The sequence below is a fragment of the Triturus cristatus genome, chromosome 6 (assembly GCF_964204655.1).
Source record: "Triturus cristatus chromosome 6, aTriCri1.1, whole genome shotgun sequence".
Lineage (NCBI taxonomy): Eukaryota > Metazoa > Chordata > Amphibia > Caudata > Salamandridae > Triturus > Triturus cristatus.
Genome location: NC_140589.1, coordinates 1,686,693,823 through 1,686,720,107, shown reverse-complemented (window position 1 = coordinate 1,686,720,107; position 26,285 = coordinate 1,686,693,823). Strand labels below are relative to the sequence as shown.

At 47.4% G+C, this 26,285-nt stretch overlaps 1 protein-coding gene across 8 annotated transcripts in view; it reads left to right on the top strand.

Annotated features, from left to right (window-relative positions):
• ANGEL2 (angel homolog 2) overlaps positions 1-26,285 on the top strand; it is a 402,703-nt gene that overhangs the window by 255,198 nt on the left and 121,220 nt on the right. For all 8 annotated transcript variants that reach the window (XM_085612886.1, XM_085612885.1, XM_085612891.1 and 5 more), the window contains one exon: positions 1,214-1,632. In XM_085612886.1, coding sequence (XP_085469012.1) covers positions 1,214-1,632 — 419 coding nt within the window. The remainder of the gene's footprint in view (positions 1-1,213; positions 1,633-26,285) is intronic.

Genomic DNA, 26,285 nt, shown 5'->3' with positions numbered 1-26,285 from the left:
GTCAGACTCAGGAGCTGCGCTTTCTCCTGAAAAAAAGTTCCTACACCAAGTAATAAAGGGGAGAGTGTCACGCCGCCGTATAAAGCATCCAGTCCAGGTGGGCGGCGCTAAAACTGGACAGGGTGGTAACCGGGAGGGACTTAAAAGCCTCACAAAGAATAGGAAGCCAGGGTTTATCATAAAATGACGCTAGCATATCAAAATAAGGAGCGGAGCCTACGCTCCACTTCTGTAATCGTATCGATTACAAGGAGCCCTCGCATGGCGAGGGCAGCGCATGCGCGCTGCTAACGCCAGGCAAGACCTAAAAAGGAGGGTAACTGACGTTGGTATGCAGTGCAGGTGCTATATGGGTTCTGTGGTGTCATCTGACATCCGTTCCAGCGCCCTCTACTGGCAAACTCCAAACTTTGACGATTGAAAAATCGTGAAGCATCAAACAGCAGGCGGATCTGCTGGACTGTCTTGAAATAAAACTCCTGAACTGCTTTCTTGCACAGAAGAAACTAAAATCTTTGTATATGTCTGCTTTTATGTCATGTGTGCCAGCCTTTTTTTCTATTGCTCATCCCAAAGCATCCTATAGGACTTAAACATTTCACATAACTTATCTAACCAGTATTTATTTTCACGTTAAGGACTGAGCAAAAGTGAGTTGCGTATTTGGAGAGGTGAGGGAGAGGGCACTGTAATGCAAATTTGCGAAGTGGTGCTGTCATTATTGGTTAGGGAAATGTTCTTTTTCTATTGACTAATCAATCTATTGTGTTTCTGTACAAGATATATAGATTTCTTTCTCCTGGGTAATGCTTGTACGACTAGATAAACACTGTGTGAGGAACTGTTTGGAACCCTCTGATTGGTCTTATCGCTGCATTGTACCCCGCCTTTCTGCCGTAGGAAAGCTACCTTTGTCTGTGTAAATGTGCTTCCTTGATATGTCGATTAGGAGCATGGGCTATGCTGAGGCCTTGTAAAGAGTACAGTGTACTGCCTTGTGATATAAAGCTTTGAACGGAGAACCTTGTTTTTGATGAAAAACTGGAAACTAGATTTTGTCCTGCCTTTTAATATTGTTTGGGTTATTTAGCACTATAAAGAAATTGCCTTCTCTTAAATTTGATGTACTACTTGTTTTTCATAAATTATCTTTCATATCTACTGTAAATATGATGCCTCTCTGTTACATTATTGAGCTGAATATGTTTTGCAGGCTATCACTGCGAGTACAAGATGCGAACTGGAAGCAAACCGGATGGCTGTGCGATCTGCTTTAAAACATCCAAATTTGCCCTCGTCTCATCAAACCCTGTGGAGTTTTACCGCTCTGATATCCCCCTGCTGGACAGAGACAATGTCGGACTTGTGCTGCTTCTGCAACCAAATTTGGAGCCTAACACTTCTGTGATTTGCGTTGCTAATACACATCTTTTATATAATCCACGGAGAGGGGACATAAAACTGGCTCAGCTTGCAATTCTGCTGGCAGAGATTGCAGGTGTGGCCCTCCAGGCAGACGGTGACTTCTGTCCGATCGTCCTTTGTGGTGACTTCAACTCTGTGCCCGGCTCTCCATTGCATAGCTTTATAAAAGAAGGCAAATTGTACTATGAGGGGCTTACCATTGGAAAGGTAGGATTATTTCATCCTCTATAGAAAGAAACCACTGTTTACAGGGAATATATAAAAGTCTACTATGTTGACTGGATGATAAAAGCTTCAATTACTCTTATTTAAGAGCTTGTATTTTGTCCTTCATTTAAACACTTAATGACATTTTTTACATATATTTGCTTTAACTGTACACTTGGAACCTGTGTCTCCTTTTGTATAGGGGAAAACTCGTAACCAGTTTCTGAATTGTGCATAGCTGTTGACTTTGAAAAACATAGTGAGTAATGCAGGTGAATTACCTAATACATAATGGTGCCTTTTTTCATTAAAATATTTTATAAATGAAGGTCAATCAATAACCTGCCAATAACGCAAAGAAAGAGAATCAAATCATCAACTGAAACCCTGAAAGGGAACATGTACAACTAACTATACTCCTTTTGTAAGAAAAAGTCCCAACACTCTCGTAGAAACTGCTATACTGTGAACCTCTGTGGCCCAGCAGGGTAGCCAATATGGGGTAAAGTGGAGTTTTGGTAACTTAAGACACCTCAAAGAAGAAAGAAACCCATCAACATAAGCCTCTGTCCCACCTGTCTAGTTTTCCAGGCTAGGCATCTTTCACATAAATCCAAGAACTCCTCTTGAACCCCTTAAACTCCAGTTCAACCACTGGCATTCTGCTGAATTTTCTTCAGGAATGTCTGAGCAGCTGCCAACAGTGTGAAGATACTTTCTGCTCGCGAACCATTTCAAGCCTTGTTGAGAACCATTGTTTCAGACTTAAGACTAATATCACACATTCCTTCATAAATTTCCGCAAGTTAGACCATTTGGCTTGAGTCTCCCAACTAATGCCTGGGTTTATCTGGCTGGTTGTGTATAAGACGCTCCTCCTAATAATAGCTGCTTTGACAACATTTTCAGCCTTGTATCCACCGAGCTCTAGGTCGATGTCTTGCTGTGATCATCTTCGAGCTCTGTCGGATTCTCCATTCCAACAGTGAAAACCATCATTGCTTGTAGTACCTTTCGGTGTCATCACGACCTTTTGTCTTACTCTGTGACTGGGTTCTGTTAAATACACCCTTTGGGGCCCTTGCCCCTCTCAGGGCCAACTCCATCTTAAGTTCCCTGAAAATCGTGACTGTGTGATGGAAAGGACTCCAGTCCAAAATTGCCCACGGTGTCGTGCTAAGTAGCCCTGGAATGACCTCCACTAGTTTTGCAACCTCTGTCTGTCCCCAGAGCATGGCAAGGTCTCCTACCTCGCCTTCTGCAGCAAAAAGACGTTGTAGTACCAATGTGATCCTCGCTTGATGACTCCATGGTGCAGCAGCAGAGCGAAGACACGCTGGACCTCATCAAGGGACCGTGACATTGTGGAGAACATAGGGCTGGGGCCATCAGGCGAACAGCCTCTTCATTTCAGCCTGAGCCAAGTTCTCATTCGAAGTTCGAGATGGAAGAATCACTGGTATTTCAGGCCCAACCACGGAAGATATTGACCATGTGTGTGCCATGCTTCCTTCTGCCATCGAATCGAGGCTAAGCACTGTCATCGAGGGGGGTTGGGCATCGAGCCCTAAAGCCCAGCATCATGCTCCCGGTCCGCCACTTCCTGAGGGCACTGATAACATTACTTGGATCCGACTCAGAGCCAGCCTCTGGCACCAAAACCACCTCAGAAGACCCGACTCCTGGCGCTGAGAACTCCTTCAGAGACATCGTAGACTCCCTTGGCACCAGTGAGTCGGAAACCAGTCTTGACACTGAAACGCTCAGTTTCCAATGCCCTGTCCTCCACTGCATCCGAGTTCCAGGAGCAGCCCATCCTGCAGCATTTACAGGAGGTGCTCAATACCAGGCAGAAAAGTTTTCTCATCCATCCACAAACCAGCAGGAAGTTCACCCAGTCTCCTCCTAATGCTCAGGCACCTACACCCCACAAGAGGTAATTGACTTTTCAGGGGGCTCTTGGACCAAATCCTGAACCACCGTCCAAGATCAGAAAACACTAGGCTTGGGGCACTAATCCTCTACCACCTGGACACTGTCCTCCTCCAACCTCTTCCCCTCCAGCTCTCCAGTCCTTTCTGCCCTCTCCTATGCCTGCTTCAACTCAAAAACTTGGAGCACCTCCTCCTGAATCCCCAAATGGCTCCCAACACTCATACATGGGGGGGGGGGTCATCCAATTTATTCTCTAGATCCCTATGTGACCAATTTGACCCTCCGCCCCATGATTACCCATGAGACGACTATGAGGTCGACCCACCTGCTAACAGGGACCCAAACCTTTACCATGTCTACGGCAGATGATGCTGCCTCTTACCATGCGTTTCTGCATCTGGCACCGCTTTTCTTAAGGTGGAGATGCATAAGATCCAGGCTGATGAGGATTTCCTAGTTGAGGCGCTTTCCTCTACCCAGCATTATCTACAATTCCTCCCTATGCTCAAGAGAATGCTATAAACTCCTCCTGAACTATTCAAGGAGTCGGTTAATGCCAGGGTGGTCATCCCCAGGGTGTATAAAAACTGTAAGCCCTCCCCCCTCAGGCACCCCATACCTTACAAGACAACTCCCTCCAGACTTCTTCATTGTCCATATGGCCCTTAAGCATGTCAGCGCCCAGTGATATGCCTCCACCAGACAAGGAGAGCAGGGAGATCGATGCGACTGTTAAGTGGGTTGCCGCTCAATGAGCGACGCATTAGCGCATCACCAATTCTATCCACTTGCTCTCCAGATTTTGAAAGGGCACACTGGGACGAAATGGAGGAGCTCCTCCAACACCTCCCAGAACAGTATAGGAAACGTGGCCAAGAGGTAGTTTCTGAGGGAAAGATCATCTCCAATACAACCATTCTGTGCGTCTTGGAAACTACTGACACTGCAGTGCAGGATATCAACTCAAGCGTCCTTATTCACTGACATGCCTAGCTGCATCTCTGGCTTAAAGCCAGAGGTACAGCAGCATCTGCTTAGACTGCGCTTCGATGGGGAGCACCTTTTCAGACCCCAGGTTGACCATGTGCTCGAGAAGATAAAGAAGGACACCAATACCTGAAGGCTATGAGGGCTCTCTAGAAGCCTTTGCCCCAGGGTTCCTTTCGGAGATTCTAGAACAGAGGGGGTGTCATGACCTCCTTTTAAAGGCCGCAGAACCAGTAGACCTTTTTAACTTGGCTATTCAAACGGAGACTACACTTGGTTACAACTCCCTGGGCAGAGGAAAAGGTGGTGAGGATAAAGGAGCCACCTCTGCCTAACTGTAACTCACTGTCCCTTCCCTCCGATTGCACTACACCTGTTGGGATAAAACTCCATGGGTTTCTGGCATGGTGGCAAGAGATTACCTCAAATTAGTGGGTCCTCCCCATTATAGAGCAGGGTTACTGCTTAGAACTCATTGCAACCCCACCAAACATCCCTCCATGCAGACACACCCTTGCCCCAGAACATCAGCACCTCCGTCATGAGAAATTAGAAGCACTCATTTGCAAAGGGGCTGTGCTGCCAAACCAACACAAACAAGCATTGGCATAGCCAATAGGTCTCGCCTTTGGGACCTTATAGTGTTTAGCCATGCAACAGTTGCATAACTAAATACTTATAAGGTCCCAAAAGCGAGACCTATTGGCTGTGCCAAGCGGCTGTGCGGCCGCGAAAGTGATCATGATCGCGATTAAATATCAAAGCGGCCGCGAAAGTGAAAGTAATCGCGGTAAAAGCGGCGCGCGCGCGCCCGCGCACATGCACTGTAGCTCTAGGCTGGCCTGGTAGCACTTTTTGGAGCCTTCTCAATAAGTCTCGCCAGACCAGCGCATGCGCTAGGTCAGGCGAGACCTAAAAAGGAGTGTACTCCCTGTTCTTCCTTATCCCGAAGGAGGACAGGTACTCCGGCCTATACTCTACCTCAGGCCCCTCAACGCATACATCCTCTCAGAGCACTTCCTCCCGGGTGTCACCTCTCTACTACAGCAAGATGACTTCATGACCGCACTTGGCCTGAAGGGCGACTACTTTCTCATCCCCTTACCTTTGTGGTGAGCGACCAGCATTTTCAGTTCAAAGTATTGACTGTTGGGGTCACCACAGCCCCCTTGTGTTTACAAAGTGTCTTGCCGTAGTTTTCGCTCATCTCAGGAGAACTAGCATCCTCTTGTTCCCTTACCTGAATGACTGGCTAATGTAGAGCTCAAACTAATAGTGCTTAGCTCATATCTAGACCACCATAGACGTCATGCACAACCTAGGGTGCACCGTCAATACACTAAAGTCCCACCTTCAGCCCCTTAAGATTCAGCCCTTCTTGGGAGCAGTCCTCAACTCTGTCACCGGGAAAGCTTATCCCAACCAAACACGAATCAAAGCTTTCTATTCGCTGCAGGCCCCTATTCAGCAAGATAGCCAAATAACGGTCAGGACGGTCATGCGCCTCCTCTGCATGATGGCCACCTTTAATGTCGTAGTTCCCCATGCTAGCTCACACATGTATCTGTTGCCAGAGTCCACGGGCAAAGCACTATAGATGAACTGGTCATGGATATGTGCCTACGCTTTTCCGTCTCTCCCACTCCTACCATCCATGGTTTGGAGGCTTCGGCAAACATCTCACTCTCATCCTGGTGGTTCTCACGTTTGCCAGAAAACCCTGGTTCACCACCATGCTGGACATATACTTAGTGCCCCAAGAGAAGCAGCCCAACCGGCCTGACCTTCTTACCTACAACCAGGGCAGTCGGACTCCCGATCCCCAGGCAGCTCAGTCTTGCAATTTTACTCCTGAAGTCCTGGAATTTGGTTACCTCAGTCTGCCTCCTGAGTGTATGACCATCTTCAAGGAGGCCTGTAGACTGACACACAGCCCTGCTGTGCAGCCAAAAGAGAAAGATTTCCATTACTGGGGCCCATTACTGTCTATTTGACCCTATCAAGTCAACTGTCCACAACATAGTCTGCTACCTGCTTCATTTGAAACATCAGGTTTCGCCTACTTGTCTATCCAACTGCACTTAGCTGCAGTTGCAGCCTACTTTCAGGATAGGGAATTTCTCTCACTCTTTGGGATCCCTGTCATTAATGCCTTTTATAGAAGGACTTATGGGTCATTCCACCCAGGGTAACTCCTGCTCCTGTATGAAACCTTAACATTGTTCTCACACAACTCATGGACCCTCGTTTTAAACCCCTTCATGCATGCCCATTACAGTTTCTATCTTGCAAGGAGGCCTTCTTAGTGGCCATAACCTCTCTGTCATGTCAGTGAGCTTCAAGCTGTCACCCTAGAGAAAGCCTTTTTTCAAGTACACAGTGACCGTTATCCTTAGGACAAATCAAAAATTACTCCCCAAGCTAATATCGCTCTTCCACCTTAATCAAACTATTGACCTTGCAGGTCTCTTTCCTCATCCGGATTCTGTAGTGGAGAGGGCTCTTCACATGCTAGACATTAAGAGAGCCCTTATGGATTAGATTAACAGGGCAAAACCCTTCCACAAAGCACAACAGCCTTTTGTCTTTATCAAAACCATTCGAAGGACATGCTGTCTCCAAACCAGACATAGCCTGTTGGCTAATGAAATGCATTAAAACCTGTTAATCTAAAGCCAGAAGGCAGTTGCTTGCCCCACCTAGACCTCGCTCTACACGCATAACGGGGCATCCATGTCATTCCTAGTTAACCCTAAAGTTGACATTTGTAAGGCAATTCCCTGGTCCACCCCACACACTTTCCACAGGCATTACTGTGTGGATATGTTAGCTTGCCAACAAGCTAATGTTGGCCAAGCAGTTCTACATACACTTTTCCTGTCCTTTGCAAATTTCCCTGGCTAGCCACCGCTTTCAGAACTGCTTTACAGCTACACATGCCACAATCTGAAAATATTACGTACTCTGTAAGCACCTGTTTGTGGCATATAGTGCTGTAGATTCACATTCACCTACTCTGCCTCCCCAGAAGTCTCATGTTGTTGAAGATGCCTTTCCTATTTATTTTTTGCACGCTTAATTTCTTCCTTTTCTCTCTGCTTCATTTCTACCTCCTCCACTGTGTGTAACAAACAGTCTAACAATGGAGCCAGCGCCCATGTGCATTACCATTATAACTCTGACTCAAACAAATTCTTGGAAGAAAAACAAGTGGCACATGTCCGAGACCAACACTAGATGGCAGGAGTATGCACAACATGTGAATCTATAGCACTGCATGTCACTAACAGATGCTTACAGGGTAAGTAACATTTTACTTTCATAATATTAGAATCTTGCCCTGACAGTCCTCTCTATAGAAGCATTTAGATCAGGTCAAACAATTTTTCAATTTTTTTGGGTGGGGAAATCCCTGGATATATAGATTTTCAGAACCTGCATTATTCTCCAGTGTTTTGCCATCACCTTACGCTACATAATGGAGGGCACTGCATACTCACAGTACACGTCCATCATCTCATATTTCTTAGTTTGACCAGCCACGTCTGCTTCATTCTCCCCTGTCTTTCTTGAATTATTACCTGGGCTCTACTTCCTCCCGACTCTACCTACTGAGGGGGTGCCTAAATTTACTTTGTCACCGTCATCAACTGGGCTTCCCCTGGAGAAAGTCTAACATCATACATGCCTATTTCGATCCTCCAGATCGATCATTATCCTTCTCTGAGAGTAGACGACAGGAGATGAAGAAATATTTCTTCTTCTCCTACCATTGTTCTCTTTGAGCACTTTGACTTAAAAAAAAAAATAAATAGTGGCACACCAAAACTTTGTTGCTTACACTTCACTCTTCAAGTTTCAGTCTTTAAGCAGGAGGGACCGTCAGCCATCAAGGTGAAATCTGCCTCCAAGCTATATAATGTGCCACCTCATCTGCAACAGTGCTGTTCATGGATGCCCCCCCCACCCCTTCCATGCATTTCCAATACAACCATCGCATCAAGTGGAGCTTGGGATGAGGCTTGAAGTACACCAGCAGACAGAAGTACATGGTGCTTCCAGTTCCTGAGAACCCCCCACAGTGCAACACCATTTCTTCCCTGGCCACTAGCAGTTCTAGCTATTAGGGTCTGGAGAGACTGGGCAGGAATCTACCCCGCCAGGTCACAAAGCCAGGAATGCATCTAAAGGGCTAAAGAATAAGGCATCTGGAGTGCTATTGTTCCACTTATGCAACACAGCCCCCAGATTTTACAAACTGATTATTCATGGCCATGTGATGTTTCCCCTTAGAATGGTTCGTCCAAGATAAATTTATGTTTAGGCTTTTCTCCATCATCTGTTTGGGGAGGACTGCTACAGCCACATGCATATCTGGTACACTGTTTAGGTCTTTAACATCATTCATGTGTGGTCCCTATATCGATGCAAAGTTACCTTGACTTTACCTCTTAAATGGCATTGAGTTTCCATTTGTCTGTGACTGAGAGAGAGTTAGAGATATGAATGTCCCTGAACGGGGTGAGGGGTGTTTAATCCAGCGTGTTTTGATCAGTCTCATTGGATATTAGTATTTTCACCTTGCTTGATGCTTTAACCTTTCCCAAGGTTGTGTTTTGCTGCTGTTGTCCAAGTGTGTGTGTGTGTGTGTGTCATGTACTATACAAGTTTAAAAGATACCATTAATTGTTTCCCAAACCTGATGAACTACAGCTATTATATATATTAGGACCATCTACCCATGTTGGTACCACAGCTGTGCTCTACTTTTGAGAAAATTCATATTTCTGATAGACCTTTCTAACCACAAATGCCTAACCTTGTGAATTTCCCCAGGCGCCAGACTGGATCTGGAAATTTTGGTAACAATTCCCATGTGCATAGCAACATGTTCTGCTCTGGGGCTACAATACCTCCTCCACCTCTGTGCCCTAACATTAGTTCCTTTTTTTTCTGTGCCTTCCGAACTCGGGTCCGGGGGTTAAGGAATCCTGTCACTTCTGACAAATTTTTCCCTTAAATTCTCTATTAATGTGCAGACAATGCCTCCTAAAAACGAAAAGTTTAAACAGTGTTATGACTGTAACTGTGCAGATGTTGGTTACGGACTCCCACAACTACAGATTCCTCACGACCCTCCTACCTCCTCATTCTGTGGAGTGTTGTCTTTTTAATGCCTAAAAAAGGTCCCAAGTTACAGATCTTTCAACCAGTGCCAACAGTTGGTTAATTCTCTGCGTCTTAGTGCTCAGAAAGAGTTGAGCAAGTAACTGACGTCAACATGTGGAGGTGATGTTTATATGCGGCTCGGTTATTTCTAGTGCAAAGAAACAATTGATGGACGGAATGCTGATCAATGCAAACATTCACTCCCAGACACAAGGATCTGGGTTAAATCCATCATTCTTTTGCTCACCACTGGGTCCAAACTGGGGTGGTGTGGTGAGCAAAAGAATGATGGATTTTATCTCAGATCCTTGTGACTGGGGGTGAATGTTTGCATTGTCCAGCATTCCGTCCATCAATTGTTTCTTTTGCATATGTTGCCCTATGTTGGAAGGGTATGCCCAGACGTGGGTCCCGTGCTCACTACACCACTGGATTCAAGCTAGCCTGACTGATGAAGGGTGATGTTCTGAAACCGGTCCCAGGATGCTTGTTTCTGGTCCAATGAGGACCTGTTCGGGCTGGACTGTTCCCACAAGGAAGAGGGTCAAGACTGATTTGCATATGGCTGGGTCCAAACTGGGGTGGTGTGGTGTGGTGAGGAAAAGGATTGATTTAACCCAGATCCTTGTGACTGGGGGTGAAGGTTTGCACTGTCCAGCATTCCATCCATCAGTTGCTTCTTTTGCATCTGTTATTTCTAGGGCAGCACAGAGCCAGCACAGGGCCACCTAGTGGAGTGTAGGAGCATTGCTGAAAAGTTTACAGATCCATTCTGACGCCTGGGAAATATTTTAAAGGTCAGGAATCTGCAATTAGAAAAAATATCTGCCAAAAAGTGTTAAGTAAGGTAAGTAACTTGTTCATTTGTTGTGATGGTCACACCCCATTATGTTTTTAAGAAAATCCAAGGGTATGTGATTTTTGGTGCTACAGTCTAGTTCATGTAGCAAGGGTCTATTATGCAGTAACAGGCCTAAAATGCTCTTCGCAGTGCCTTCTAAGCCTTTCCTGACTACACTAGAATTACCTCCAATCGCGTGATGGCTCAGCAACATTATGGTAGTACTGCAAAGAGGCCTCAACTGGCACCACTGCCACACCATCCTAGTTTAAGTTGCAGGCTGTTTCAGCTGGGTCTTCGGAAGGGTTCAGGAGTGCATTGTATTTGGGCTGAAGTTTTTTGTAATCTTTTTCTTCCTCATTATGCCAGGAGAGTACGGAAGCAAAAGATTGCAACACAGAAGATATATGCCATGTAACCACCATGTCCTATTAATTGTAATTAAGGCTCCCTGTTTTCCGTTTTTACTGATTTTTACAGATAAATACAGACAGAAAACATTTATTTTCTTGTCTGTATTTATTTTTAAATGTGGATTAAAACCGAAATTGGTTTACTTTTTGAGTAATTCTTAATACTCTCTGCCATGACTGCCAGGCCAATAACTGTGTGGATTGATAGGTAAGGGGGCTAAAAAAGAAAGTACTTTTAGTAAAGAGGCTTTAACAACAGTAGATATGCACAAGGTTGATACTAAAATGTGCATATTTTATTAAAAGTGCATTCATTTATCTTCTGCAGGTGTTTACAGCATTGAAACCTAGTAGGCATTCAAGCAGGAGTGCATATTTATCGGTTAAATAAATGTGGAAATATACTAATTTCAGCTTCATTTTTCCACAAAACCCAAAATAAATATGTATAAATACAGATAAAATTTGCAAAAAATAAATATGGATAAATACAGACGGAAATGCCCTAACATAAATACCATAAAACCGGGAGCCCTAATTGTAATTACTATTCAAAACGAGCATTGGCACAGCCAGTAGATCTGGCTAAGGCAAGCACTGTGATTGTGAAATGGAAAAAATCATTGCAAGTATATGCCACAAAAAAAAGAGGAAAGAGAGAATTTTCTGTCCACTAAACAGTCATTTTATGCTTTCAATAAATAGATTAAATTTACGAAACCTTTCACCGATGAGCAGTTTTTGCTAGTAACAAGCCTTTTGTTTGTGCCCTGCATTTTATTGTTATTCATGAAGTTTTCCAGAATATTTTGCCACCTAGCAAAGGACTCCACGCAAGCAGATGCAATGTTAAAATGTCACTGGAACACTTTAAAATAAACTTTATAACAGAGTGCAGGCACAATAAATAGCTGATATTTAAAGTTAATATAAAAATAAATAAAAAGCACACTTTGTGCCAGCTTTGCAACTGAAGAAAAGTAACCTATATTTTGGCAAATGTGTACTTTGTGCAGTCGCTCAAGGTGGAGGGAGACAATGGGTAAACTGGCCTGACACATTGGCCCATGCTGTATGCTATGGAGGCAGAGCCAACATGTTTAACTGACCAGTGGATGAAGACCGCTGACCAAAAGCCCCAGTCAATGTTTTTTTGTTTTTAGGGAAACGGTAGTTCATCAAAACATGTAAAGCTGTCTTAAAGGCAAGACATGTTCTGTCCTCCCTAGCAGTTATTCCCCATGTTTTTTCTTTTGTTCAATTGTGTCAACTGTAAAAACCCATCCTTCCTCTTGAAGCATGGTAGGTCACTAAAACCATTGAGGAGCATTGAAATCTGGAAATATGTACAGGATCTGCCACGATGATTTAGTGATTCAAATTTGATCTGCTAATAGATACTAATGGACCACTTCTTTAATGCCTTTCTAACTAGCTTAAATTGGGCTTTAGTGAGTACAGTGAATAGCTCAGACTTGGTGTCCCAAGCCAGTCCACGCTACATATACAAAACTCTTTCCAGAATGCTCATTTGTTTCTTAGCTGGAGTCCCTGATTAAGCAGTGCCTTGGCCCTAATCCGTAAGTACCCTAGAATATTCTCGGTAGCAAATGTATTATGTGCTACAATACCTAACTTTAGTTGAGTGACTTTAAGTGTGATTGTTTGTTTAAAAAGAATAGTAAAGCTGTAGATGGTGGCCTGTGTGCCATCTACATTTTTTAAATTGTCTTAATGAGACCGGTTTGGATTGTTATGCCATGTATTTGCTAAGCCTTTATGGCAAGACTCCGATGTAAAGTGAAAACATTGTTTTGAATTTCAGTGGTGGAACATATATTTTGATATTCAGCAGAATAAGGAACAGATAAAGTATCAGTGTTTTCAGGTTGAAGGCAGGTATTTTTGTGTTGCTGGTCTAACAGTCGCTTTCTGTCTGTACCTTAGTTGTTCATGAAGGTGTAGATGGCTGTTCCTATGTAGTAGATTTGAGCGCCGTTATTCCCATGCGTGTATGATGGGCTCCTGAACAATTCCTTCAAGGAAGGGATGTAATTAGCACTTCAAATGATCATGGAACTGCTACAGTGTTGGGATTTGTCCCGTAACCTCCCAAAATGAAGCCTGTGGTTTTTTTTTTTTTTTTTTTTTTTTTTTTTTTTTTTTTTTGTTGAAACCGTTTATTGCAATCTCAAATATATACAAGTATGGGCCTACAACCTTCCGGCCGGCCGCTAAAGTGACAGAAGCAAATGACATACATACAATAAGGCACCTGACTTTGCAGAGACGATAAAGCAGGAGGTATCAACAACGTGGGCCACATGACTCTGAGCCCACAATACGGTTTCGTTTTATACAACACAACAACATAAAACCACACCCGCAAGGCAACCCGCGATCGAAAATGACGACACGTGCTCCTCCAGTGGGGGACCCCAACCATCCAAAGAAATCCAGAGAGGGGAAGGGAAACAGATCCGGGACTGGGAGAACAATGTGCCCGGGGCTGAGGGAGGGGGTCAACTAGGGGGATGGAGCTGGTGAAGTGGGAGGCAACAACGGCGGCTCGCAAATACCCCCACGGTAGGCGTTCCAGGGGCCCCATATCTTCACCCATGCCCCAGGCTTACCCCGCGCCACATACACCACCTTTTCTCGGAACATGCACCAATCCATATGTTCTTTCCAGGCCGACACCGCCGGGGGCCTCTGGGATCCCCACAGTTGAGCAATGTCACGTTTAGCTATCATATATCCCAGAGTCACCCATCGCGTCTGCGGAACCGAGTAATCGGTCGGTTCCCACACATTCAGCAAGCATCTCCTCGCTTCAGGCAACAGCGCGACATGCGTAACCGCTCGCAGGACCTCATGCACACCACGCCAGAATCGCTCCACCCTCGGACATTCCCACAGAATGTGCAAAAAAGTCGCCAAAGCACCACACCCACGCTTACACAATCCATCCTCGGCATAGCCCATACGCAGAAGCCTAGGCCCCGTCATATACACCCGGTGGAGTATCTTAAGCTGGACGAAGCGAAGGCGAGCCGGGATGGCCACCTCCTTCGGAGAGGCCACCGCGGAAATCCAGTCCTCATCGTCCAACTCCAGCCCATCGGCAACCCAAGCCTCGCGGAGGCCAGTCAGTAAGCCCGAGCGGTCATTTATCAATTTCTTGTAAATGAGGGAGATCGTGCTGTCCGGAACGTGGCCATCTAGCACTCTATCCTCCAGGGGGGAGGACTCCGGGATGGAGGCCACGTCTGGGAAGACGGAACCCAGTGCGTGACGGATCTGCAGGTAGCGAAAGTATTCACTGCCCTGCAGCTGAAACTCCGCCTGCAGCGTCTCGAATGTTTTGAATCCTCCCCTCGTCCAGAGATCTCCCACTGTACTGATGCCTATCATGTCCCACCTCTCGAAGCCCTTCGAGGTCCACAAAGAGCCCAGCCTCTCCGACGCATACAACGGTGACGCTCGGGTCAAACGGTCCTTCCATCCCATAGCTGCATTAGCCGCGTGCCATACTCGCACCATGACACTCGTGGGTCCCGTCAAGCGGGAATCGGGCACGCTAGTGTAGAGCGCTCGATTGTAGTCGCCACCGGGCAGGAGCATTTTGTCCATTTCAAATGCCGGGTTTAGGGCGGGCCCATAGAAACCGTGATTAATTGCAGCTAACTGGGAGGCCCAGTAATACCGCTTAATATCCGGGAGGGCAATCCCTCCGTCGTACCACGGGAGCGTCAATTTTGCCAGAGCTATACGCGGCCTCCCGTCCCAAAACAGACGGCGCTGCAAGCTTTCCACCTCACGGAAGTAGCGCGCCGGGACCAAGTCCATAGTGTTCTGGAGAGCGTACAGAAAGCGCGGCAATGACATCATCTTGAACAATGCCGCCCGGCCGAGCGGCGAGAGCGGCAAGCGCCGCCAGCGCGCGACGTCCTCCTTCAAGCGCTGGAGGGGGGGAAGCAAATTTCGCTCGTAGCGGGCCACCGGGTCCAGCGTAATATAGACCCCCAGGTATCGAAATCCCTGCGAGGCAATCTGGATCGGACAACCCCGAGGGAGGACAGGAGCCTCCCCGGAAAGCACATAGACACAGGATTTAGCCCAGTTGATGACAAGGCCTGAATTACGGCCAAAGGAGCGCAAAACATCGACCAGGACAATCAGCGACTTGCGCGGGGAGGCTAAGTACAAAAGGATATCGTCAGCGTAGAGGGACACGCGGTCCTCATACTCGGGGGTCCAACGGAGACCACGGATAGAAGGGTGCCACCGCAGCCACTCCGCCAGGGGTTCCAAGGCCAGTGCAAAAAGGAGCGGCGACAGGGGACAACCCTGTCGCGTGCCCCGTCCCAGCACGAATGGGGCCGAGACTCGACCATTCACCACCACCTGTGCCAATGGGTCCGAGTACAACAATTTGACCCAACTGATGAATCCCGGGCCAAATCCAAATTTCGCCAGCATCGCCCAGATGTAGGGCCATTCGAGCGTGTCGAACGCCATGGTGGCGTCCAAGGACGCCAAGATGGCCGGCTCCCGCACGAACGGAACACGCGCGAGCACCCCGTGCAAGCGCCGCAGATTAAGGGCCGTATTGCGATGGGGAATAAAGCCGGACTGGTCTTGGTGGACCAAATCGCCCACCACGTCGACCAGCCGGTTGGCGAGCACCTTGGCGAGGATTTTAGGCTCCGCGTTCAAGAGCGAGATAGGCCGGTAGGATGTGACCCGGTCTCGCGGTCTCCCCTCCTTGTGGATAACCACGATGGTAGCCAGACGCTGGTCCGGCGGGAGGGAGCCCCGCGAGTGGGCCGCAAGGAACATTGCGCGGAGGTGGGGTGCCAGTACATCCGGTCGCAGTTTATACAACTCGATAGGAATGCGGTTCGGGCCCATGGCCTTGCCAGAAGCGACCGAGCGGATGGCGAGGGCAATTTCGTCCGAGGTGGGGGCGGCATCCATCAACTCCCTGTCCTCCATTGAGAGGGAGGGCAGCGCGATGTCACGCAGCAGGGCATGGGAATCCTCCTCCGGGCAGGGAGAAACCGGGGAATATACCTCGCGGAAATAATCTGCGAAGCAAGAGACAATGCCTTCCGGCTCAGTAACACGTACACCATCCATTCTCTCAATCAGCGGGACCACACGACTAGCTCTCTCCTTCTTATCCAACCACGCAATCAACTTGCCAGCCTTATCACCCACATCATACAATCGCCCCTGTTGCTCTCTGCTGAGGCCCCTGGCCGCCTCCGTGACGAGGGACCTATAGGCCGCCTGCTTAAGGTGTAGAACGTGCAGCGCAGCGTCAGTCACCCCACTCCCCAGATCACCCTCCAGTTCAGTAATTTCGGCCTCCACCCGGGTCACCTCCTCCTGTGCGCGCCTCCGGGCATGGGAAATAAAGGAGAGGGCCTCCCCTCTAAGCACTGTCTTGAAAGCCTCCCACAGGGAGATGGCCGACGAGACAGACCCCACATTCTCCTCAAAATACCGTTGCAAGGATTTAATCAAGTCCGCACGAATAGTGGGGTCGCGCAGGTACCAGGCATTGATTGGAGCTACCCTGCCCTCCCCCCTCGGGAAGACATCAAAGTGCAACAGGAGTGGGGAATGATCTGAAATACCCCGCGCCAAATGGCGCACCTCCCCCACTCTCCCGGCATAGGCCGCAGGGACAAGGACATGATCAAGCCGCGAAAGGCTACCATGGGCCCCCGAATGGAAGGTGTATTGCAGCTGAGTGGGATGCTTTAGACGCCAACAGTCCACCAATCCCAGTGTGTCCAAAAGGCCAGACAGCCACGCTTGTGCCCGGGGGAGGTCCCTAGGGGGATAGCGATCCATAGTCCCAGAGGCCACCGCATTGAAGTCCCCCCCCAACCACCAGAAGCCCCCCCGGAAGGTCAAGCAGGAGGCGTCCCAGGTCCGCAAAGGTGGTGGACTGTAACCCCGGTGGGACGTACACTGAGACAAAGACGACTACTTTGCCCTCCATTCTCCCCACCAAGACAGTGTAGCGTCCCCTCTCATCATGGCGCACCTCGTCTATTTCTAGCGGGAGCGAAGTCTTGACCATAATGCCCACCCCTCGTGAGCCTGATGTGAAGCCCGAGTGGGCCACCAAACGATAGCCACGCCGATTCATGGCACAAAAGGAGTTACCAATGAGGTGCGTCTCCTGCAAAAAGACCACATCAGGCGAAATCCGTTTCAGATATTGCAGGACCACACCCCGCTTAATCCTATCACCCAGTCCGTTAACGTTCCAGGACAACAAAGTCAGGTCCCTACCCCCCATCACATACAGAAGCCATCATTTGTCCCCCCGAGAGCATCTCAAAAACACCAATACAATGAAGGGTTTGCCTTGCGGTAGAAACGAACCACACCCCACCCCAACCCACCCATCCCAACAGAACTCCCCCCACCCTGCACCCCTGCATGAGCCCAAACAGCCCCCCCAAAGTGCAGTGTGCCTGTCGCCCCATAGAAAGAAAACTAACTAGTCCCCCAGAGGAGGAGGGAGATCCCCCAAGAGACCCCACACGACCTCCACAGGAGGGGAACTTACCCTAACAGTCAATGGTGACAATAACACAGTCCAGAGCAAGGCCTACCATTAGTCCCTCAGTCCTGATCCGGCGGGCCCTCCCCACCAACCGCTCCCCCCCCCCCCCCCCACCCCCCCGGCCCCGATCTCCGGGCAAAGTGTCCAGCCAGTCCCCGGCCGCTTCGGGACGATCAAAAAAGTGCGTGCGGCCATCCACCTCCACCCTCAGCTTAGCCGGAAAAAGCATCGCATATTTGAGATTCAGGTCCCGTAGGTGACGTTTGACACCGAGAAAGCTCAGTCTCTGCTTTTGGACTGCCGGAGTAAAGTCAGGATAGAAATTTATATCCACATTATCAAGTCTGACCGGCCCTTGTAGCCTGGAAGTCTGCAGGATAGCGTCCCTGTCCCGAAAATTGAAAATCCGGGCGATGAGAGGCCTCGGAGGGGCTCCGGCCTTAGGCCTACCCCCGGGGACCCTGTGGGCACGTTCCACTGCAAAGAATTTACTCAGCCCCCGAGGCTGGAGATGGGTGAGGACCAAGTCCTCCACAAACAGATCCGCTGCCTCTGCCTCGCGTCCTTCCGGCACCCCGATAATGCGGACGTTGTTTCTCCGGGCCCGACCCTCCGGAATCCTCCAGTCGACGATGCATCAGGGCGCTCGCCTGGCCAAGCCTGCGCACCTCCTGTTGGAGGGCCGCCACGTCAGATGTGAGGCCCGAGGTAGAGTGGGCCAAAGAATCGACCCGGTCATTTGTTTTTGACAGATGGGCTCTCACGAGGCCCACGTCCACGAGGACCGAGTCGATCTTCTGCGCCAGAGTGTCAAAGCGCTGGTCCACCGAGGCCTTCATCTCGGCGATGGCGCCCATGACGTCTCGGAGGGTCAGGTCCGTGGGCAGAGCAGGAGCATCAGTCGGGCCCGTAGGGGACCTACGCAGCGCCTCTGGAGACCCCTTCTGGAGGGTGTAGCGATCCATGTTGTTGGATTGATGGGCCGCGCCACGACGGGTCGACTTCACCTTAGCCCGGTCGCCATCTTGTTTTGTGGCCATGGTCGCGGTCCCCAAATCGAGCCAATCTCCTCAAAAAGGGGGTAGACAATCCCGTTCAAGGGCTCTGGGGGGGGCGACCACCGCTCCGCAGGACGGACCGCAGCCGGCGGGCCGGCAGGGCACCCCAACGAGGCCACACCACCGCACACCGCTTCGCGACCCTACCTCGCCTGGCAGCAAGGAGGGCGCAAAAGCGAAAGTGAAAGTGCGGGGTGCGCGAGTCGCCCAGCCTTGCCCGCCGCTGTTATTCACTTTGTCGCCGGATCGCCCCACAACTCCAGTACGGGGGGCCGGTGTGGAGAAGGCCGCAAACCTTAATCGGTGCTCCCGCCGGTGTCCGAAGTCCGAATTGAAAACGGAAAACGGGCGTCACCTCAGTTCGGGTTCACAAACACAGTCCCCTCATCTAGGACAGGATTCGGTCAGGATTTATGCAGGAGGTCGCGGAGGTCCTCGGGAGCCTCGCACCTACGCGGCCATCTTGGGTGCGCGCTAGGCTCCTCCTCCAAGCCTGTGTTTTGTTGTTTCTTTTTGCAGCAGTGTTGAGCACTTTTCTGAGAGCACTTTATCCCTTTGTTCATCAGATGTGTGGTTAAACACCTTGTGTTTTAGGTCTCGCTAGTGAACGCCTTGCGAGACTATTGTTGCCGCTTTTTGTGCCGAAGGGAGTCAGGGGATGGCACGCGCTGACCGATGCGCACGCATACGGACAGGAGATGTGCACTCCGTGCGCGTGCACATCTCCTGTCCTCGGAGGCTGGCGTTACACAGCACGTGCATCGCACGTGTGTGTTATAAATCTGCCAAAGAGGATATAAGACAAATGTCCATTACCATCCTTTGAGTCACCTACCCTACAAAGGGTATTAAAGCACACAATATGTTGTGACTATTTACGTTGACTCCGTTCCCACTGACTTTGATTTACCCGTGCTCTCTTTTACCACAAGTTGATTTCAGGTTGTCTAATAAACCAAAAACCAAAGGAAATGATGGACGGAGTGTTGAACATTGCAAGCACTCCCCCCTCCCCCTTCCCCCCCCCCCCCCCCCCAGTCAACTGATCTGGGTTTAATCCATCACCGTTCTTTAGCCCACTCTGCCACCCCAGTTCAGACATGGCCATATGCAAATCAGTCTGACCCTGTGCCTCATGGGAACAGTCCAGCCCGAACTGCCAAGCCATGTCTTCCCTGGACCGGAAACAAGCTTCCTAGGACCGGTTTCTGGCATTGCAGCCGTCTTCAGCCAGGCTTGCTTGAATCCAGTGGCAAAGTGAGCAAGGGACTCACGTCTGAGCATACCCTGCCAACTTATGGCGGACAAAGCAAAAACCAAAGGTTCCCATGAGGCACAGGGTCAGACTGATTTGCACTTTGCCACTGGATTCAAGCAAGCCTCACTGAAGACGGCTGAAATGCCAGAAACCGGTCCTAGGAAGCTTGTTTCCGGTCCAGGGAAGACATGGCTTGGCAGTTCGGGCTGGACTGTTCCCATGAGGCACAGGGTCAGACTGATTTGCATATGGCCATATCTGAACTGGGGTGGCAGAGTGGGCTAAAGAACTGGGATGGATTAAACCCAGATCAGTTGACTGGGGGTGAGTGCTTGCAATGTTCCACACTCCGTCCATCATTTCCTTTGGTTTTTGCTTTGTTCGCCATAAGTTGGCAGGGTATGCTCAGACGTGAGTCCCTTGCTCACTTTGCCACTGGATTCAAGCAAGCCTGGCTGAAGACGGCTGAAATGCCAGAAACCGGTCCTAGGAAGCTTGTTTCCGGTCCAGGGAAGACATGGCTTGGCAGTTCGGGCTGGACTGTTCCCATGAGGCACAGGGTCAGTCTGATTTGCATATGGCCATGTCTGAACTGGGGTGGCAGAGTGGGCTAAAGAACGGTGATGGATTAAACCCAGATCAGTTGACTGGGGGTGAGTGCTTGCAATGTTCAACACTCCGTCCATCATTTCCTTTGGTTTTTGCTTTGTCTAATAAACCACACACTGATTTCTAAGCTGTGTTTATCCCGTGAGTCAGGGGACTCGGCACATTTTAAATATAGGATAGCTTCACACTAAAGGCCGCTCGGAGTGGCTTCATCCGCATTTAATGAGACATTCAATCTAAGAACTGACATTCCCGGATCGTGTTTAATGAAACGCGTGCCTAGAGGAGCTGTAGGCTGCAGCAGTGTTCTCATAATCTATGGGTGCTAGGGCACAGACTGCCATCAATCACACGAGGCACGTGGCACTCAGTGGAATGGGAACTGTTGAACCTTTGCAGTTTATGACCTCAGTCATGACCCGTAACTGTTTCAGATTTTTTTTTTTTTTGACACTGCAAAACTACTTACAAATGTCTATGCTAATTTAATGTGTCAGCGTGTTACAATCATTTCTGTGATAGGACACAACAAAAGAGGCAGTAATGTCTGGTGGGATAGAGAGCAAGACAGCGTGTCTGTGTGAGCAAAAAACCACGCTCCACATTAACACACCACTGTGCTAGTCTGTAGCGCTGTCCGCCTAATGACCTGCGGTGGAAGAGGTCGGATGTGGCTGAATGCACAGACATGCTTCAGCGGGTACCCCGTGAGGTGTAGTCGTGAAATTAAACTTCTGCTTAGTGGAAAAATCAGAAAGAGGTCCCTTGTTTATTGCTTCTGGATTCACGGGAAACATGTAACAAACATTTGCAATGCACTAGGTCTTGCATTACTGTAAGTTTGAGCTATTGGTGTTGAAAATAATAATGCAATGCCAATAACTCAAACTTTCAGTAATGCGAGACCTATTGCATTGCAAATGCTTGTTTAGGTTTAGGTTGTCTTCTTGCATTCTCATAGTATCTAAGTTGTAGCTGAGGTTCAGGTCGCTTGAAAGTGCATTTGAGGACTGTGGTCACTGAATCAGGGGCGACTAACAGATCTTATTTCAGTAAAGCAGAATGATTGCCAGGTTTTTGTGTAGTGAATGCAGCATGACAGTTAAGGGCTGGGATTTTGCTTTTCCAGAAATTCCAGCTCAGATGGGGAAAGCAGTCTTTTGTTTGAATGTGAACTGCCTGTGGTCAAAAACAGATTTTAAACTGTGGGTACTAAGTACCATGAGATTAATCTCACGCTGCTTGTCTTACCCAGTTACAATTCAGAAATGTGCTGTACAGGCTTCTTACTTGGCATTGGTAAGTGGGTTTCAGACAGATGCAGATCATTATGTGGATATCCTTGTAACTCACCAGAAAAGAATGACTGCTGCTTTGCTTTAAGGAAGTAAAGTAGGAGTGCTGTGGGACATGTAATCCCATTACTTTTGAAATTCAGTCTGGTTTATGCCTATACCGGTTATTGAGTACATTTGTATGGTTTTGGTGGTCCTCACAACAAAGTTACTGATAGATCTAGGCTTCCAAAGAGGACCTGGTGCGTGTATGTACAGATTCCTAGTAGGGAGAGGTAACTCGGGCATAAAGTCTGTTGGGGCATGAACATTCTCTTGTCACGCAATGTTTGGATTGTCGTAAAAAGGAAGAATATAAGCCATCTCAGTAAAAAGAGGTAGTTGATGTTTTGTTGACCAAAATTGTCTGTTTGGTCACAGTTTCATTCTGTTGAACTGAAGGTGCTCTGTACCTTTGCTAAATTTTTCCATATGCTAGCTGTTTGGGATGTTTGTGGCTTTCCATTAGTTAGAGGAAGCATGATGTTTTTCCTCTGTTTGAAGTCCCCAGTTCTCAACTTTGTAAGTTTGTTAAACAAGACTTTTGCCTCCCGCCTGCAGCTCCTGCCCTCATCATTCTCACATTGTTACTCAGAGGGAACTCCGCTTGGTATTGTTTACATTGATGGTTCCACCTTACATAGTTCTAATGTGTAGTACCTTACCATTGTGTTCTGCTGTTGGCTCTAACTTCAGCTGTAATGGTGAGCTAGTTAATGGCCTTGTTGATGTATTTGTCATGTACAGTCCTTTCAGAGACAAAGTGAGACTATCATCCCTCCTAAGGTGGTGACTGAAGTACTTTTTAAAGCGATTATTCATTTGCCACATTTCTTTCTGCCCCTGTATTCTAAAGTGAAAGATACGTTGCCCAAGTTAAGGCCAATAATGACTCTCCCACAATATTATCAGATTTGATGAGTGCAGGGTAGACCTACAGCATTTAGCTTCCTGTGGGAGTGGTACCAAGGATGTTCTTTTAACTAAACCGTTAGATAGTAGTTAGTGATATTCCTTAGAGAGTGCTCTAACGTATGTTGCCAGAAGCAGCTGACACCAGCAGGCTACATATTGTTTTTTTGTTGTTGTATTTCTTTATTTGCATTTTCAAGTGCAATTTACTATCTTTAAAAAAAAAAAAACAATTTCTTTTAGTCCTCATTCACCATCTGCATCAGCAAAATTAACAATCCAGCCCCATTTCGACCTGGGCGCCCTGGGCTAATGTTGTTGCCTATGCATTAGACCGACCAGGCCAGCTTCTTTCATACGAGGCTCGGTGTAATCATTGGACCTATGAGGCGTTAGAGCAGCCTCAATTCCTTGCCCCAAAGGATCAATGGTGACCAGATGTTATTATCCTGATTGTCCAACATGCCCTGATCCAGTCTTGCCATACCTAGTGCTACGCCCAACCAACTCTCATGGGACGGTGATCTGGGGTCCTTCCATAACTTACAAATCTCTCTACGGGCAATCAATATCAAACTTAGAAATAGCCCCACTTGCTTCGTAGAGAGATGCCTCATAAGATCATTGTCCAGTCCAAAGATTACACAAACTAAATTGATATGCAGTTTAGTTTTAAAAACACCTTCCATAGTACTTTCAAGATTATGCCAAAAATCTCTCACCCGTGTGCAGTCATAGAAGATGTGCATATCATCAGCCTCAACCCAGTCACATCTAGGACACCTAGGGGGCGGGCAGGAAACAAATCTTGCTATCTTCTTAGGCGTCAATACAGCCTATTAATCACATGAAAATGTTTTTTTTTTTTTTTTTTTTTTAGAGATGCTGGCTTGACAAACTTATATAGGATTCGGAGAGCAAGAGCATATAAACTGGCTGATACATTTCGCAATAGCGTGGAGCTCCATACCAGATGTGGAGGAGGAAGCTCTTCATCCTCAGCGTCTAAAAGATTCCTATACCACAGTCCCAACATCCTTTCTTCTTGGGTTTATGTTCTGAAGTATAGTCTCGATCTCCCAATTTCCACCTGTAAGCTCCTACTCCGATGCAAACCAAGAACATAATTGCAAATATTTGAATCTAGAGAAAGAGTCGCCTATTTTTAATCTAAGAACCTCCCAAGGAAGGACTCCATTGGACGAAATTAGGTCAGACCAGATCATTATTCCAGCGTTTCTGATTGGGGACGCCAAACTGTCTTTCAGACATACTGGTAATCCCGGGGAGTCCCAAACTGGGGCAAAGTCAGAATAATATTTTATCCCCCATTTCTCCTTGACTTTGTACCACACATTAAGTGCAGTTTTTAAAACCTTTAGACGAACTTTCTTAAAGAACCTAGGCGCCCCGAACTTATATAAAAAACCAGAGCCTCCACCCTCTAAGCTAGCCATTACCCTAAATATCTTCCCCCAATTAGTATCTGCAGGGCTAGAGAGTAGGCAACGTATATTTTTAAACTGAAAGGCTAAGGAATAAAAAAGCACATCTGGAAGGGCTAATCCGCCCTTTAACAATCTTCGTTTTAGCTTCTTCCAGGATAGTCTAGAGTTTTATTGGACCATATAAAACTGCCAATTTTACTTTGGATTTTTCCCAAAAGTTTACCTGGGAACTCAAGGGGGATTGTACTAAATAAGTACGTCAACTTAGGCAGTATTACCATCTTTCCCAGATTAACGCGTCCATATATGGTGAGAGGTAAGTTCTGCCATCTAGAAAAAAGATGATCAATTTCCTTAGCCACTTTCCTTAGGTTTATCGTTGGAACACTGCCTAAATCCTGCACTATAATTATCCCCAAGTATCTAAACTCCTTGCTACTCCTTTCCAGCCAATTCTCAACGCCCCAACACATTACCTCAGTCTTGTATGAGTTGACCAAGTACCCAGAGTACAGTCCAAATTCCTTCAACGTGGCTTCATCCTTGGGAAGCACCTCCACTGGATTGTTGGTATAGACCAACAAATCATCCGCATAAAGAGCTAATTTGCATTTATAATCTAGGGCTTGAAAGGGGTGATTTGTTTATCAAGTCTCAATGTTTGAGCAAGGGGCTCGATATAGATATTGAACAATAGGGGAGAAATAGGGCACCCCTGCCGGGTCCCTCTTTTTATACTAAACCTCGACGTCAACAGACTATTTATAAGGATAACTGCAGAGGCTCACTCATAACACTTAATGAGGGTTTGTATGAATATTGCTCCAAAACCCATCGTTTTCAAGGTTTCCCATAAAAAGACCCAATTAACACGGTTGAACGCCTTGGCTGCGTCGTAAGCTGCCACAGCCAGGGGCTCTGACAGTGCCAATGCCAAATCTATACTTCCAATCAGCTGTAGAGTTTGCTCTTGGATAAACCTACCCGGGATAAACCCCTTTTGGTCGACATTAATCAATCGAGGGACTATCCAATCTCCCCGCCAAAATTCTGGTAAAGATCTTATAGTCCGCATTAAGCAGGGAGATTGGCCTATAGGAGTCTGCCTTAAGAGGATCCTTTCCTGGCTTCATAACGAGTACAATTGTTGCCTCTTTCCATGAAGGGGGAACCCTACCTTCAGACCTATAGATGTTATTAAAAAGTTCTTGTAACCTAGGGACTAGCTCCTCCTGAAGTACCTTATAGACTTTCCCCGGAAGAGCATCGGTCCCAGCTGCCTTATTATTCTTAATTTTCTTAATATAAAGATTAATTTCCTCTTCTGTAATAGGGTCGTCTAACATATTGCGCTCCTCTACTGTCAATGTTGGCAAGGCCTTATTTTTTAACCACTCTCGAATACTGCTAGGACTGAAAGATGTTTCCTCTCTATAAAGATTAGAAAACACAGAGAGGTGACACCTTTGTATATCCTCTTGTTTACAAGAGGTTTCTCCTGTCTCATTTAGTATCAATTTATTTTTGTTATTTTTTACTCTGTCCGCCTTTGCCTTCCATGCCAGAATAGCACCAGCCTTTTCTCCATATTCATAATTCTCCATATTGTGGACCAGCCACTGATCTTTTTTTTTATCTAACTTGCCTCTATATTCTGATCGCAGATGTTCTAGGTCGCTGAGGGTTTGTGTCAGGATGTCCGCTTGACCGCTCAGCCTCACTCTTTCCAATTTAGATATTTTTTTCTAATTTTTTGAATACTAGAGCCTCTTCTCTATTCTTAGCACTCATCAAAATGTGTAGCATACCTTGAGTATGGGCCTTAAACGCGTCCCATACGTAGTCTAATGACGTAGATCCCATATTATCTAAAAAATAATTAGTAGATGTTTGGATGGCAGAAATTATTTCCTGATTAGATAAGATTGCCCTTTTTAATGTCCACCTAGGGGTGGAGATGATCTTAGGCTTATTTCCCAGATATGAGAATGCTATAGGGGCATGGTCAGATAGAATACATGGAAGGATTACAATGTCCTCTAAATGCTCCAGCCCCAATCTATCCATAAGGATATAATCGATTCTAGAGGAGTGATTATA